Below are 14,604 nucleotides of genomic sequence, written 5' to 3'. Positions count from 1 at the left end.
TCTCCGGGGGCTGAGAATGCTGATGCAAAGTATTTGTTTAGGATGTTTGCTTTAGTTCTATTATCATTATGTATTATGTTATGTTCATCTTTTAATGGTGCTATGCCTGTTGTTTCCATTTTCTTAGACTTAATGTATGACCATAGGTTTTTGTTGTTATCTTTAGATATTACATTCTTTATGTATTCACTCTGCAGCTGTCTGCTTACTTTTTGGGTTATGTGTTTAATTTTTTACATACTTTAAACTCTTTCTGCCTTAGTTTCTTTAAATTTTCTATATAGGTTTTCCTTCTGTTTACAAAGCTTCTTTAGTCTATTATTAAACCAGCATTTATTTATTTTGTTTGATGTGTATTTAATTGGTATATGATTTTCTATAATGCTTTTAAGATGTTTTTTAATGAAATTCCAGAGGTCATCGACTGGTTGGTTAATGTCTTTTTCTAATAAGAATGTTTGTTGAAAGTTTAATGCAGCCTGGTGTAGTTGTGTTAGGTTGCATTTATTCCAGAGTAAGGTTTTTCTTTTGGGTTTTGTATTGGCTACTGCTTTCATCTGACTGTGTATTTTTATGATCTCATGGTCTGATAGACCAGGGATTATATCATAATCAACTACTAATCCAGGTCTGTTGGTTAAGAAGAGATCTAATGTGTTGTTTAATCTAGTTGACTTTTGAATGATTTGATCTAAACTTAGGTTGTGTAAAGTTTCTATGAAAAGCTCATTTATGTCCTTATGTTTTGGTGTTTATCTATGGTTAGTGTTTTCCAATTTATATCAGGTAGGTTGAAATCACCCATTATCCAAAAAACTGCATTTTTATTTGTCTCTTTAAGTGTAGTAAGCTGATTACATAGTTCCTGCATGTATTCTAAACTAGAATTTGGTGGTCTGTAAATACTGCTTATTATTAGGGATGTTGAGGTGGTATTAATTTTACAAAATGTTGATTCTATATTTTTTGAGTTAGGTAAGGTAATTTCTTCTGCTATAAGAGTGTTTTTTATTGCTAAAAGAACTCCTCCATGATTATCAGCCCTATCTTTTCTAAAAATTTCATAATTACTATTGAAAATTTCTGCATTATAAATTTCAGGATGTAGCCAAGTTTCTGTTCCTGCAATTATGTCTGGTTTCTCATCAGATTACTGATGCATATACTATTTCATATTATGCAAGACTGAGAAGTCTTTTTTTTTTTTTTTAATTAATGTAGGTCTAGTTCTATTTTTTTTTTAAAGCAGTTTGCATATTTATAGTCTGGTAAATATATATTTATTAGATTTTAAGAGGTGCTTGACTTCACCTATCACTAAGTCTGTTGGGGCACCACACATGACTGTCTTTTGCCTTAATTAGAATCTCTTTCAATGACAGTCCCATCCATTCTTTGATGCTGTCTTACTATTGCTTTCTCTGCCTCTTCTTTTTTTCCCTGGTACTGTTCCTTGCATACCCAAGAACCTCGTGATATAGCCATACAGTTAAAGTTTGTGTTTTTGACAGTGTTCAGTCAGTCATCATGGGGCCCTATTGCCCTTGTGATCCTATTTCAAATTTCATTTATTGTGCAGTTTTGTAGGGGATGGAGGTGCAGTGGCTGAGCGGTAAATCGCTTGACTTCCGAACCAGGGTTCCCGGGTTCAAATCCTGGTGAACACTGGGATTTTAAATTTTGGGATATTTGGGCACCCCTGAGTCCACCCAGAGCTCTAATGGGTTCCTTACATCAGTTGGGGAAAAGTAAAGGTGATTGGTCATTGTGCTGGCCACATGACACCCTAGTTAACCGTTAGCGACAGAAACCGATGACCTTCACATCATCTGACCTATAGATCACAAGGTCTGAAACAGGAACTTTACTTTTTTACTTTTTTTGTAGGGGATACCTAGGATCCTTCTCTACTACTATAGCATCTCAATTCTATCATTTTTCCATGGCTCCTCCTCTCTAATTCTGTAGAATGTTGCCATGACCAAGAAACGCATCAGTCTGACTTAAATGCCAAGGTGCTTAGTTTGTGAGAACTACTAGTTTGTGAGAACTAATATAGACTCAATAGAGTGAGTGTTATTGTTGTGTACATGCCACAGACATCTGTGCTTCTTAATGTAGGATCAAAACACCCAGACTCTCTGTCATAACTGGAGATTTCAACAACCTGTCTATTGAAATTACACTGCCAAACTATAGCCAATACGTCTCCCTCCCCACAAAGCTCGACAAATTCTACTTAAACATTAAGCATGTGTCTGTTCTATTTATGTGAATGTTTTTTGTTGTTGTTTTTATTTGAGAAAAGAGTCTTAGTATTCACAACAAATTTCCACTAAGGATCAATAAAACAGTCTTAGATCTATAAATGTGTCAGATCGATGCATAAAACTGATAATAGCGCCTTTTGCCCTTTTTGAACCACTAAATATTGAATAGCATATTAGATATAGAAACCTCTACTGTCATCTGTTTCTGGATGATAATTTCTCTGCAGTTTTCCTCTTAAAACAAGAAACACACACACACACATTTATTAAAATGACAGTACCTCCTCTATACAACTTATAGAGTGATTCTTTTTCTCTTAATAACTAATGAATATTAGATTTTAAAAGAATGTAACATTTTTTACCCTGCCCCATCCCTCTTCCTCTCCAGTTAAGTTAGGCAAGTGTTTAGATCTACCAGACTTTATAATATTCCATTGATAGGCCTTTAGATCTAGATTTTAAAGACTATAAGTATGAGCAAATTTTCCTGAACATTAATATTTATTAAACTCTTTAATGAATCGGAAATACCAGAAGACATGGATCTATAATTCCTTCAAGATAAATATTTTCTATTTCTCTAGTCAAATTTAATTTCATTTCTTTTCATACTTAAAACAAGAAAAACATTTTAAAATACTTTAAAAAAAAACAAAGCTTATATTAAGTTGATTGTATCAAATAGTTTGGATTAGTCATGTGATTATATGTACGATATTTTTACCAATTGTTTTTGTTTAGCTTTTAGCTTTCTCAATGCATTATGATCCTACCACTTGTTTGGACCAGTTGTGAAAGGGAAAGGGGGAGAGAAGGGGGTATGTTTGTAAATGTTTACATGATCGTTTTTTTAAATGCATAAACAAAATGTTCACTCAGGGCTCGAGTCCTCAAGGGGACTTATTCGATATATACCACCACATCTATCAAGTACAATTTCTTTCCCTTATTCAAGATACAAAGCAAAATAATTAATAACCAATAGTTAATTAAAACATTGGTTAATTTTTTAATTGATTCTTGTGTTGTCAGGTAAAAAAATAATTGTGCAAAATTTCAGCTTAATCTGATATACCATCACATCTGTCAAGTATGATTTCCCTTATTCAATGTATAAAGCAAAATAATTAATTACCAATAGTTAATTAACACATTGGTTAATTTTTTTTATTGATTCTTGTGTTGTCAGGTAAAAGAAATAATTGTGCACAATTTCAGCTTAATCCGAGATTGGGTGTGGGAGAAATAATGTGTACAAACTTTTTGCCAGACAGATAGGCAGACAGAGTGAGTTGATATAAGCTTTGTAAAAATTTTAACGGTCAAACTAAACGAGTTTTAAATGTGTGTCCATTTATCAGCTAATTTCTTTTCCCAAAGATAGACATCAATTGTCAAATTTCCAGGAATAATTAACTAGGCCTCTTTAAAAAATAATCAGTGTTCCGTTAAATATTCCGAATGTGCAAAGTGTTCTGTTAAGGAAAAAGTTAAGGAAACACCGTTCTAATAAAATTGTTAAGCCATTTTTGAGAACCGTGGCCACCCAAAAGGTTTTAGTTTCCATGAAGGTATGAGTTGAAAATATAAAAAAAACGCATATATATAACTCTAGATCAGTGATGCCCGCAACGTGATTCCATCCGGCCTGCCGAAATGTCGGCGGCACAAGGTGTAGTAAATCCCCAAATATATCTTTACCTACGTTAGGGGCTTAGAGCCCTCAATTTTTCTTAGACGGATTAGTACCATGACCTTTAACATTTGTGCGTTTATTAAATGGGACTCTGAATGTATAATTACCAGGAAAAGAAAACGGATCTTTACTTCTTTTTTTTTGTGGAACATGACAATAAGCCAACATATTTCATTTGTAAAGAAAGTGTGGCTGTTTAAAAAAAAAAAAATAAACGGTATAATAGCACAAATATTCTTGGTCTGAGCCGCGAATAAAAGCTTGTTTAACTACGCCTATAGATGGAAGAATTGAGAATATTTACCAAAAAGCGATTAGAATTAGAAAATGAGTCGGTGGTAATTTAAAGCAGCTACAATACAATGTTGCTCATATTTTAAGACTAAGTAAGTAGAGAAATGAAGCCTATTTCCGACGCGTGAAAAAAAAAATTAAATATCCCATTTATTAATGAAGCGCTGAATCTTCGCTGAATCATATTAGTAATATAGCTTAGGGTCAGTTTCATCTTGTTTTTGTAGTTCTACATTTTCGTTCAAATGTCCTACAGGTCGAATTACCTTTACTTTGGCTGGGCATCACTGCTCTAGGTCTAGATCTAAACTAGATGTACAGTTATGTTACTCAGTTGTCATCGTTATGCATTACGTCCCCTGGTCCCTTAGCAATCAATATCCGTCACAATACTCTCAATACTGACAATACAATATCGTTACATCGTACTAACAGTTTTCATAGTTGTGGTAGACAGAGGGATCGAGATCTAGACACTAACTGTATGAGTGTTTAAGTTACAGTTACAGTATGTAGACTCTCAATAATCGTGGAATATACTCATATTCATTTATGCTAACAGACTCTATATTCTAGATCTAGATTCTATAATTATCTAGTAGTCTATTAATTAATTAATTACTTAGAATTTAGATCTAGAACCTATAGTAGCTTCTTATATTAGGCACAGCTCATCAAAATCTCCTTTAAGAAACACGTCGCTTTTTTTGTTTATAATTAATTTGTTTTTATGTTTGGAGCTAAAAACGACGTTTCGGGACAGTGCATGTCCAATTTTAGATAAGTTCCTGTATTTTTGTTCTGCTTTTCCAAAGCAGATGGCAGTTTTTTTTAGATTCTCGGTAACCAAGTATGTAAAGCTATTGCTTAAACCTCCCCCGGCAATTCATACCCATATAAGGGATGAAGGCTATATTATGATCCTGTTTGATCGTAGGCTGGTGGATCTATCAAAATAAGCTTCTAAACATCTTTACAAAGACATTCCAATCACATTCATACTGTTAGCTGTTAAATAAAATTAAAAAAGGAGGTGTTTCAATGAATAATAATGAATTAAACACATTCTCCTATAGTGCACAAGGCAAAATCGTAATAAGAAATATTATTGGGATTAATAAATCTATGATTTTTTTCAATAAATAAATGTGACCTAGATCGGAGAAATCTAGAATATATAATTTATGAATGAAAGAAAAAGTGCGGGCTGCTAATTTGAAGCCAGAGACCATGCCCACTGCAGGTGATCACGCCAGGCGAGCGCTGGTGGTGAGGAGAGGTATACACTAGGCGTGTAGTGTCACAACCTATCATACAGGCAGTGGAGGGAAGGGGGAGAGAGTCATGAAAAGAATTATAAGCATCTATGGGAGGGAGGGGATGTAACAAAACGAACATCCAAATTATGAAAAGAAGAGGGTCCTTGGATGGGAATTAAAAGAAAGAGACAGAGAATACATGTAGCCTAGTTGAAAATATCATGTTTGTTACATTATAATAATTAATTTATAGATCTATAATTATATAGATTTATTTCTGTTTCTACACATAGATTATATAGGTAGGCATATATATATATATATATATATATATAGAGAGAGAGAGAGAGAGAGGCAATATACTATAAATACATATTGCAGAAGTGAATCTACTTCTTTTAATACAATCTAAATAATTTTTAATTAACACAGATATAATTTATTAGCAATAACATAGTGGTGTTTCTTAACGGTGCTCGATGTGTGCTGAAGGAGAAAGCACAAAAACTGCGTTTATTATAGGAGCATGAAGTGACCTGGTTTATTTTAAAATAAAATCTTGACTATGGGTGGTAATTCAAAGAAACACAGCTATTTTTATAGTCCTTTAGTTGCAGAATAAGAATCTGCTTTCAGTTTTTTTGTAAGTTAAACCGTCACCAAATAAAAAAATAAAATAAAAATTTGACCCAGTTCCCGAATACGGTGTGCCTAATATAAGAATCTACTATAGATATATGGTAGATTCTTATAACTGAACACCACTAATAAATTATATCGGTGTTACTTAAAAATTATTTAGATTGTAGTAAAAGAAGTATAGATTCAATTTTGCAATATGTATTTATAGTCTATTTCCTCATATACTCTCTCTTTTTCTCTCTTTATATATATATATATATATATATATATATATATATATATATATATATATATATATATATCGTGTATAGTTTATTTATTTAAATACCTATATAATCTATGTGTAGAAACAGACAGAAATAAATTTATATAGATTATAGAGCTATAAATTAATTATTTTAATTTAATAAACATGATATTTTCTACTAGGCTACTTGTATTTTCTCTCTTTCTTTTAACTCCCATCCAAGGACCCTCTTCTTGTTTTCATAATTTGGATGTTCGTTTTGTGACACCTTAACATCCCCTCCCTCCCATAGATGCTTATAATTCTTTTCATGACTCTCTCCCCCTTCCCTCCACTGCCTGTTGGATAGTTTGTGACACTACTCGCTGAGTGTATACCTCTCCTTACCTCTCCAGCTTATCTTGCGCGATCACATGCAGTGGGCATGGTCTCTGGCTTCAAATTAGCAGCCCACACTTTTTCTTTCATTCATAAGTTATATATTCTAGATATCTCTATCTAGATCTAGGTCATGTTTATTCATTGAAAAAATCATAGATTTATTAATCCCAATAATATTTCTTAATACGATTTTGCTGTGTTCAAAAAGGAGAATGAGCTGAATTCATTATTATTTGTTTGGACACCCCCTTTTTTAATTTTATTTAACAGCTAACGGTATAAATGTGATTGGAATGTCTTTCTAAAGATGTTTGGAAGCTTATTTTGATATGCCCATCAGCCTACGATCAAACAGGCTCATAATATAGCCTTCATCCCTTTTATGGGTATGAATTGCCGGGGGAGGTTAAAACAACAGCTTAACATACATGGTTACCGAGAATCTAAATAACTGCCATCTGCTTTGAAAAAACGGAACAAAATTACCAGAACTTATCTAAAATTGGACATGCACAGTCCCGAATCGTCGATTTTAGCTCCAAACATAAAAACAAATGAATTACAAACAAAAAAAAGCGACCCGTTTAGAAAGGAGAATTCGATGGGGTGTTCAAACTATAAGAGCCTCTAGATCTACTTATTTATTTAGATTAGAAAAGTATCCCTTCTTGGACTTCGGGTGGACTTTGACTTTGACCGGCAACTAATCTTAAAAAAATATTTATTATAGACTATAGATCTAGACAATCTAGATATACTGGATCTAGAATATAGATCTAGACTAGTGACTAGATCTATAACTATATAAAAAAAAGTATATATCTTCTATCTATCAATATTCAAAAGTATATTATAGTTAGATCTATAGCTTCTATAATTAGTATAAATAGTATAATAATAGTTTATACTATACTATAGTCAATAGTTATACTTATAGTCTTATAGTACATATTATTATAGTATCATGATCATCTAGATCTAGAAATCTAGATCACTATAATTAGTATAATTTTATAATTAATGACTATAATACTATAATCTAAATCTAAATTTCTAATCGTAGTCCTAGACAATAGACTATAGAATAGAGTCTAGATCTATTTAAACTTTAATTTAAAGTATTACTTAGTATTAGATCTAAATCTAATTATTAATTATAACTAAAGACTTGAGTTACATAGTATATTATATATATATATATATATACATACAGATACAGTGCTTTTTTGTAAAGGTACTCAATGATTAGGTGCAGGTACTCAGTGATGGATTGCCTAACTTTTAACTACTAATAAATTAACAATAAAATTAAAATACAAGAAAAGTAATAATTTTTTCCCCCACAGTATGCTGTATGGTGCGTACTGTCACAAAAAAGCCCTGTATATATATATATATATATATATATATATGTGTAGAGTAAGACTACTAAGACACGTAATAGATTTTACTAGAATATAGTATAGATCTATGTCTATACATACTGAGTATAATATAATCATTTTACATTTAGTAGCTTGGGTGGACAGCCTATTAACTGTAAAATTTTAAAGAGGCCATCTCTGCTAACTAGATCGAAGGCCTTTGTCAGGTCAATAAACACAATGTACAAAGGCATCCTTTGTTCTCTGCACTTTTCCTGGAGTTGGCGGATGGAGAAAATCATGTCAATCGTGGATCTCCCTCAGCGAAATCCGCATTGTGATTCTGGATAGACTCGATCAGTGAGTTTTTGTAGCCTGGGAAGTATCACTCGAGCCTACAATACTTAAGAGGGAGATTCCCCTGTAATCGTTGCAGTCGCTTCTGTCACCTTTGTTCTTATATAGTGTAATGATTTTAGCATCCTGCAGGTCTTGTGGCACAGCACCTTATTGCCAACATTTGCAAAGCAGTTCGTGTAGAGGTTGGATTAGAGTAGTTTTGCATTGTTTTAGAAGATCTGGGGGGGGGGAGAGTTTGGGAAAACCATAAGCTAACTATGGTGACCAAAATGGAAGTCTACAAGGCATGCGTTATGAGTACACTGCTGTGCTGTATGGCAGTGAATCATGGACCACCTACGCAAAGCAAGAGAGAAAACTGAACTCATTGAATTCCATTTGAGATGTCTCCGTAGGATCTTGAATGTCACATGGAAAGAAAAAGTGTGCAATACTGAGATCCTTGCGCGATCAGGTATTCCCAGCATCTTTACAGCCCTCAGACAACGCCGTTTGCGCTGGCTTGGACATGTTCGCCGGATGGAGGACAAGCGCATCCCAAAAGTCATCCTCTATGGTCAACTCGCGACTGGCACAAGAAAAACTGGTCGCCCCCACCTCCGTTACATAGATGTAATAAAACGTGACCTCAAATCAGTGAACATCAATACTGACAATTGGGAAGACATAGCTCTAGACCGCAACAGGTGGAGAGAGACAGTGATCAAGAAAGCTATGGACAGTGAAAGTACATGGGTCTCAGCCCAGGAAGAAAAACGCACAATCCGAAAAACGGCCAGCTCCTCTACCACCGAAGCTAAAGCCACCTTAACCTGCGCTATCTGTGGACGGGAGTGTCTCTCCAAAATAGGGCTCCACAGCCACATGAGGAAGTGTGCTCTAAGATGAACCATAGTCGTTCTACGACTGAAGGAGGCCAATTAGATAATCATTTTAGTCTTATTCAACTTATTTAACTTAACTCACAGAATGTCATAGAGTAAAATTGATTTAGATTCTACTATTTCTAGGTCTAGAGTGGATTTAAAGATCTAGAATCTATATATAATACTCCATAATCTATAGTAGTATAGTTTATAGCTTCAGATTATCAAGATTAATTAAGATGGCTAGAAATGCTTCGCTTAGATCTATAAATTTGACATAGACAAATCTAGATTATGATCTATCATAGATGGATTAGATCTTAGAGTCAAAATTGAATTGATCTATAAAGATGAGTCTAGAATATGATCAATAAAATCATCAGTATGAGTAACTTTAGTATACATAGCCACTTGCTAGCTAGGGCAGGGGCAGGAGGAAAAAATTCCCCCCCCCCCCCCCCCCCCCCCCAAAAAAAAAATCATGGCTACGCCCATTTAAATATTATATTATATATGTGAAATATGGACTTAGTATAAGTATTAACTACTACTAGACTATACAGTCTAGATCTGCTTATTATTCTACTACAGTTTACTGTCTACAGTAGTAGATCTAGACTAGATTAGAATCTAATAATAATATGTAAAATTTTATAATAATATGACTAGTCCATGACTAGCTGGCATACTATACTATGATTAACCACATATCTAAAATTGTACAAATATTATCATATAATGATAATGTTTAGTTTAGTTACAAAGTTAAAAAGTCTATATTTTATTTTTTTTCGAATTTCATCTACATGTCTTTTGTGATATCCATGGAGTGTCAGTTTTTTTTTTATTCTGGAGTTTCTATGGTTAGGTGCGCAAGACTGATAAGTTGGACCTGTGAAACATTATCTATCTCAGTTTCAATATGTAATACTGGTGGAGATTTTGATGCAGTACGTCAATGTCTTGGTTGTTTTATTGGTCTGTTGATCAGATATTGGCAAGCTATTAAAGATAGTAAAATTCACACCTGTGCTTTATTGTTAATGTGTAAACAAAGAAATAGAGTTTACTGAGTGTTGTAAACACCCAAGAGTGAAGACATGAATATTATATGTCAACCCAAAATACACATTATAGTCTTAAAATATCAACAAACACCAATTCATTTTTTTAATACTGTTTTTAAAAATGCTATATTTTATGGTTTTATTTTGTATTATTATATGGAGTAATGACTTTTGATGTACATTTAAATGCTAACAGTATCAATCATGCATGTTAATGTCCAATAGGAATTAGTAACTGTATAGAATGATTTCTCTTACTACAGAATGATACGCTGAGATCAAACTACTTATTACTTAAACTGTCATTGTGAAGGTTACAAAATAGCATTGTGCAAATGAATTCCTACTAGCAGGTCATTTAACATTATTGCTTAACTCTCATTGAAGGTCTAGCTCAATGTTCAGAATTGTGCTGGCAACTAAGAGGTGCAGCTGGTAAGAGACAAGTTTCTAACGCAAAAGTTGCACTTCAACACAACCTTGGTCTAGGTGGTGCAGTTGTTGTTTCCCTTTATAGAATGGGTTTTCCAAATTCTTTAAAGTAAGTATCTAGTTTGCCATGCTCTTCATAAATAAAGTTAGTTTTTTGCAGACTCTTTAAAATGTCAAATAAAATGATTTACATTTTTTGTTACCTAATTACAAGAAAAATCTCAAACTTAATTCACATGAAAGTATTATATTATTTATATTAATAAACTTGAATCATTAATGCCAATGAACAAAACAGTCATCTAAGGAAATAATAAAAATTATATTGAAAGACTAATAAGTTTTTACTTTTTTTATTGCCTTAGTAAATCTTTTGGTGGATGGACAAATTTTAAAAAATTAGAAATAAATTTTGTATTACTTTTTTTTCTTCTCTTAAACCTTTAATGTAATGTTTGAGAATTTTGAACAGGCCCAGTATTCAAGCTGTAGCAACCAGTTCTACTGTGGAGAAAGATTTCAAATCAGCTGCCATGTTTTCAGAAATAAAAAAAGCATTAGACGCTGTATGTATTAAACTAATACTTATCAATACCAACTTTCTTAATTTAACCATTAATTATAATAATAAAGTAGGAATTTAAGTTAAAGAATTGCTTTAGAGCAATATTATTTTTTTCCTACTTTCAAACACTCATTGTTACAAATAAATAAAATCTCTTCCTTACATTTAATCATAGAAGAAGGCACCTTTTAACATATTGTTTGTAAGCTGAAACTTATTATCAAAAATAGATCATTTCACAGAATTAGTCAATACTAGCTAATTTAATAGGAAACAATACATTATTATTATTGTTCATATTTGGTATCTGGATAAAAATACCAAGGCACAAGAGTTGAGTTAAAGCAAATTTAATTAAAAATATCAGTATACATTTTTAAGTTTTGGTAGCAGCTTAGACAATAATTACACACTGAATTATACTTTTGAACTTGATATTCTATGCCATATATTTTTATTCCTTTTTATTTTGTGTATTTAATTTTTCAAAATTACCAAATAAATATTGTGTATTTTATTGCAGGATGGTGCAAATATTGTTAAAAAAATGAAAGGTGTCTTTTGTTTTAAAGTGAAGGGTCCTGGTGACAAAGAGGCAGTATGGGTTGTTGATGTTAAAAATGGAAACGGGGCTGTTAAATTTGACTCAAATGGTAACAATGTAGATAATTCAAAATATATTTAGCAATGTTCATTTTATAATTCATGAATTAAACAATATCTTGATACTTTGCCTAGTTCAGATGATAAAGACGTCAAAGATGTTTTTTCCCATTTCTCTAGATAAAGCAGATACAACCATTATAATGGCTGATGAAGATTTATTAAATCTTATGCTGGGAAAGTTGAACCCACAAACTGTAAGTTTAGTCATGATTTGACCAAACCCAAATCCTATCTTGTTCTTAGTGTGACGAACCGTTTTAGCTCACTCAAGATATCACTCAGGTCTAAGCATTTAATTAATTTATTTACTCGCTATTAATCATCAATTTTATTAATTTAGCCAATCAAGCGCTAAAAACACAGCCACCCCCCTCCAATCCAACCCCACCCCCTATGACAGCGATGTCACATTTTACTATCCCCACTTTGACACCTGTCACACTAGACTCTTGACAAGAGTACGCTCCCCTTTTCCTATCTTGGCAAACATCCGTTGACCCCCCCCCCCCCCCCCTTGTTGGGAGCGGCTGGTCACTTCAAAGTGCCCATTCAACTCAACGCCTCGGGCAACGCTGTTCGTCTGGCACTAGCCTTTATCAAGGTATAATCTCCCTTGATGTACCCAGCTCTGATAATCTCCCCTTCATAATCCACCTGACCACCTGGGCTGATTTCCTGGACTTTCAACTCGCGCCTTCGCGCAGCGTCTATCTCTCGGAAACGCCGTCACGGTCAAGCGAGGATCTCTTTGTCAAAGACGCCAGATAGTCTAGACCACCCTTGCACTTATCTCCCGCCACTCACCCCCCCCCCCCTTTTTATCCACGTGTATATGGACAAACTTCATCGTCCGATCTCATTCACGCTGGAGAGCCCACAGGGAGCACATCTAACTCTTGCTTGAGCTCTAGACTATTTTCATTCCCTTATTTCACTTTGGATTGGTGGTATGTAACTTAGTAAAGTGCTTGAGAACCATTTTACTTAGTAATGTATATATATTTTTGTGCATTTATTACTACATTATTTGTGTATATATTTGTGCATTCTTATCATGGATGATGTAAGTAGATTACTGTATACTTATATTTTATATCATGACCTTTATGGCTAAATGTTCAAGCCATTTGGACTAGAATTTATTACCAATTCTTACCAGATGTATTTAGCTCTTTAACTATCATTAATTAGACTCTGATATATTAGCGCTCAGCACGAGCCTTCAATATAGTATCATTGATTAATTCCTTGGCAGGGAATTATCCAAACATTTATGTAAACATGTCTTATTACTGAATATGTATGTACTTATGCTCTATGTTTACTTATGTGAGAGCATGGGCGAGTATCAGACGTTGATCTTCCCTTCCCCTTTCATCTCATTTATCTAAGCGATGTAGGTACTTGCTACTCACCGTGATTGGTGAACGACACTTGTATTACTTATCATATATCACTTATTACTGTTTGTTATTTCCCTTTATGGGAGTCCCCATTATTATTGTTATCTCCCTTGATGGGACACTATATTCATTTGTTAGGTCCCTTTGATAAATATGAAACTATCTTATAGTTTCTATACATCATTCTGAAGATGTCCTTCACGGAAAGGCATCTACCTCCCAGTGTCATCATTATGGCTAAACCGACGTATACATCATATCGTTGCAGCTTTTATCTATAGGCTACATCCGCCTGAAATCTTAGCAACCTAAAGCTGATAGCAGATTTGTTGGCACCAGATCTGTAGACATCAGACCTACTCATCCTTCAAGAGTCCAAGTAACAACGCTAGCCACAGACTCGTCACTGGCTTAACTGATTGGTAGACGCAGCTTAGCTCTGCAACCATACAAGTTGGACTGCACACGGAGCCTGGATCCGCTACGCCAGCCCACCAGCAGACAGCATCAGTACCAGCCACACCCGTCTCATCAGTGCGGCATCGGACCAAAAGCTAAGCAACCAGCCTAATGACACTCAGACCACTTGGTTCTAATATCTGATGATGATAGTCTCCTAATGTAAATACGCTAGATCCCATTCTAGCATCTGTACAGCATTTTACCTTTTAATTATCCTTTGTATAATAAACTGTACATAATTTTACATCTAAAATATAGTATTTGTTGCCTGCATTATAACGCTGTGCTTGTAGTTTATATGTGCAAGTAAGGATTCTCAAACTATAAAATCCCCTAGACACCCAAAACGGCCAATATCTTAATCCGACTTGTCACACTTAGCTGACTTACTCTGTAAAACAAAATGAATGTTCTTTTGTCATAGCATTTTTTACAATATTTGCTTCAGTCTCCTTAAAATGTTTTTTTTTTTTAAAAAACATTCTTTTGTTATTTAATTTTTTTTAAAATTCAAACTTATTCTAAGAAAAGTATTATATTATTTAATTTGTAGCATTATTTTTGTAATGCTAATGACATGAACCTAAGTCATCTGAAGAAATAGTAGAAATTATATTGATATTCTAA

General features: G+C 33.5%; 1 protein-coding gene and 1 long non-coding RNA gene across 4 annotated transcripts in view; both read left to right on the top strand.

Annotated features, from left to right (window-relative positions):
• The window catches only part of LOC106060101 (sterol carrier protein 2-like), a 39,198-nt gene that overhangs the window by 23,638 nt on the left and 956 nt on the right, over positions 1 to 14,604 (top strand). For all 3 annotated transcript variants that reach the window (XM_056030754.1, XM_056030756.1, XM_056030755.1), the window contains 4 exons: positions 10,837 to 10,990; positions 11,354 to 11,447; positions 11,970 to 12,099; positions 12,230 to 12,306. In XM_056030754.1, coding sequence (XP_055886729.1) covers positions 10,837 to 10,990; positions 11,354 to 11,447; positions 11,970 to 12,099; positions 12,230 to 12,306 — 455 coding nt within the window. The remainder of the gene's footprint in view (positions 1 to 10,836; positions 10,991 to 11,353; positions 11,448 to 11,969; positions 12,100 to 12,229; positions 12,307 to 14,604) is intronic.
• On the top strand, positions 12,934 to 14,335 carry LOC129926481 (uncharacterized). The gene is made up of 2 exons (XR_008778160.1): positions 12,934 to 13,175; positions 13,784 to 14,335. It is a non-coding gene; the product is annotated as an uncharacterized LOC129926481 (long non-coding RNA).

The sequence above is a fragment of the Biomphalaria glabrata genome, chromosome 5 (assembly GCF_947242115.1).
Source record: "Biomphalaria glabrata chromosome 5, xgBioGlab47.1, whole genome shotgun sequence".
In the NCBI taxonomy this organism is placed as follows: Eukaryota; Metazoa; Mollusca; class Gastropoda; family Planorbidae; genus Biomphalaria; species Biomphalaria glabrata.
This window is presented reverse-complemented; position numbering and strand designations above follow the sequence as displayed.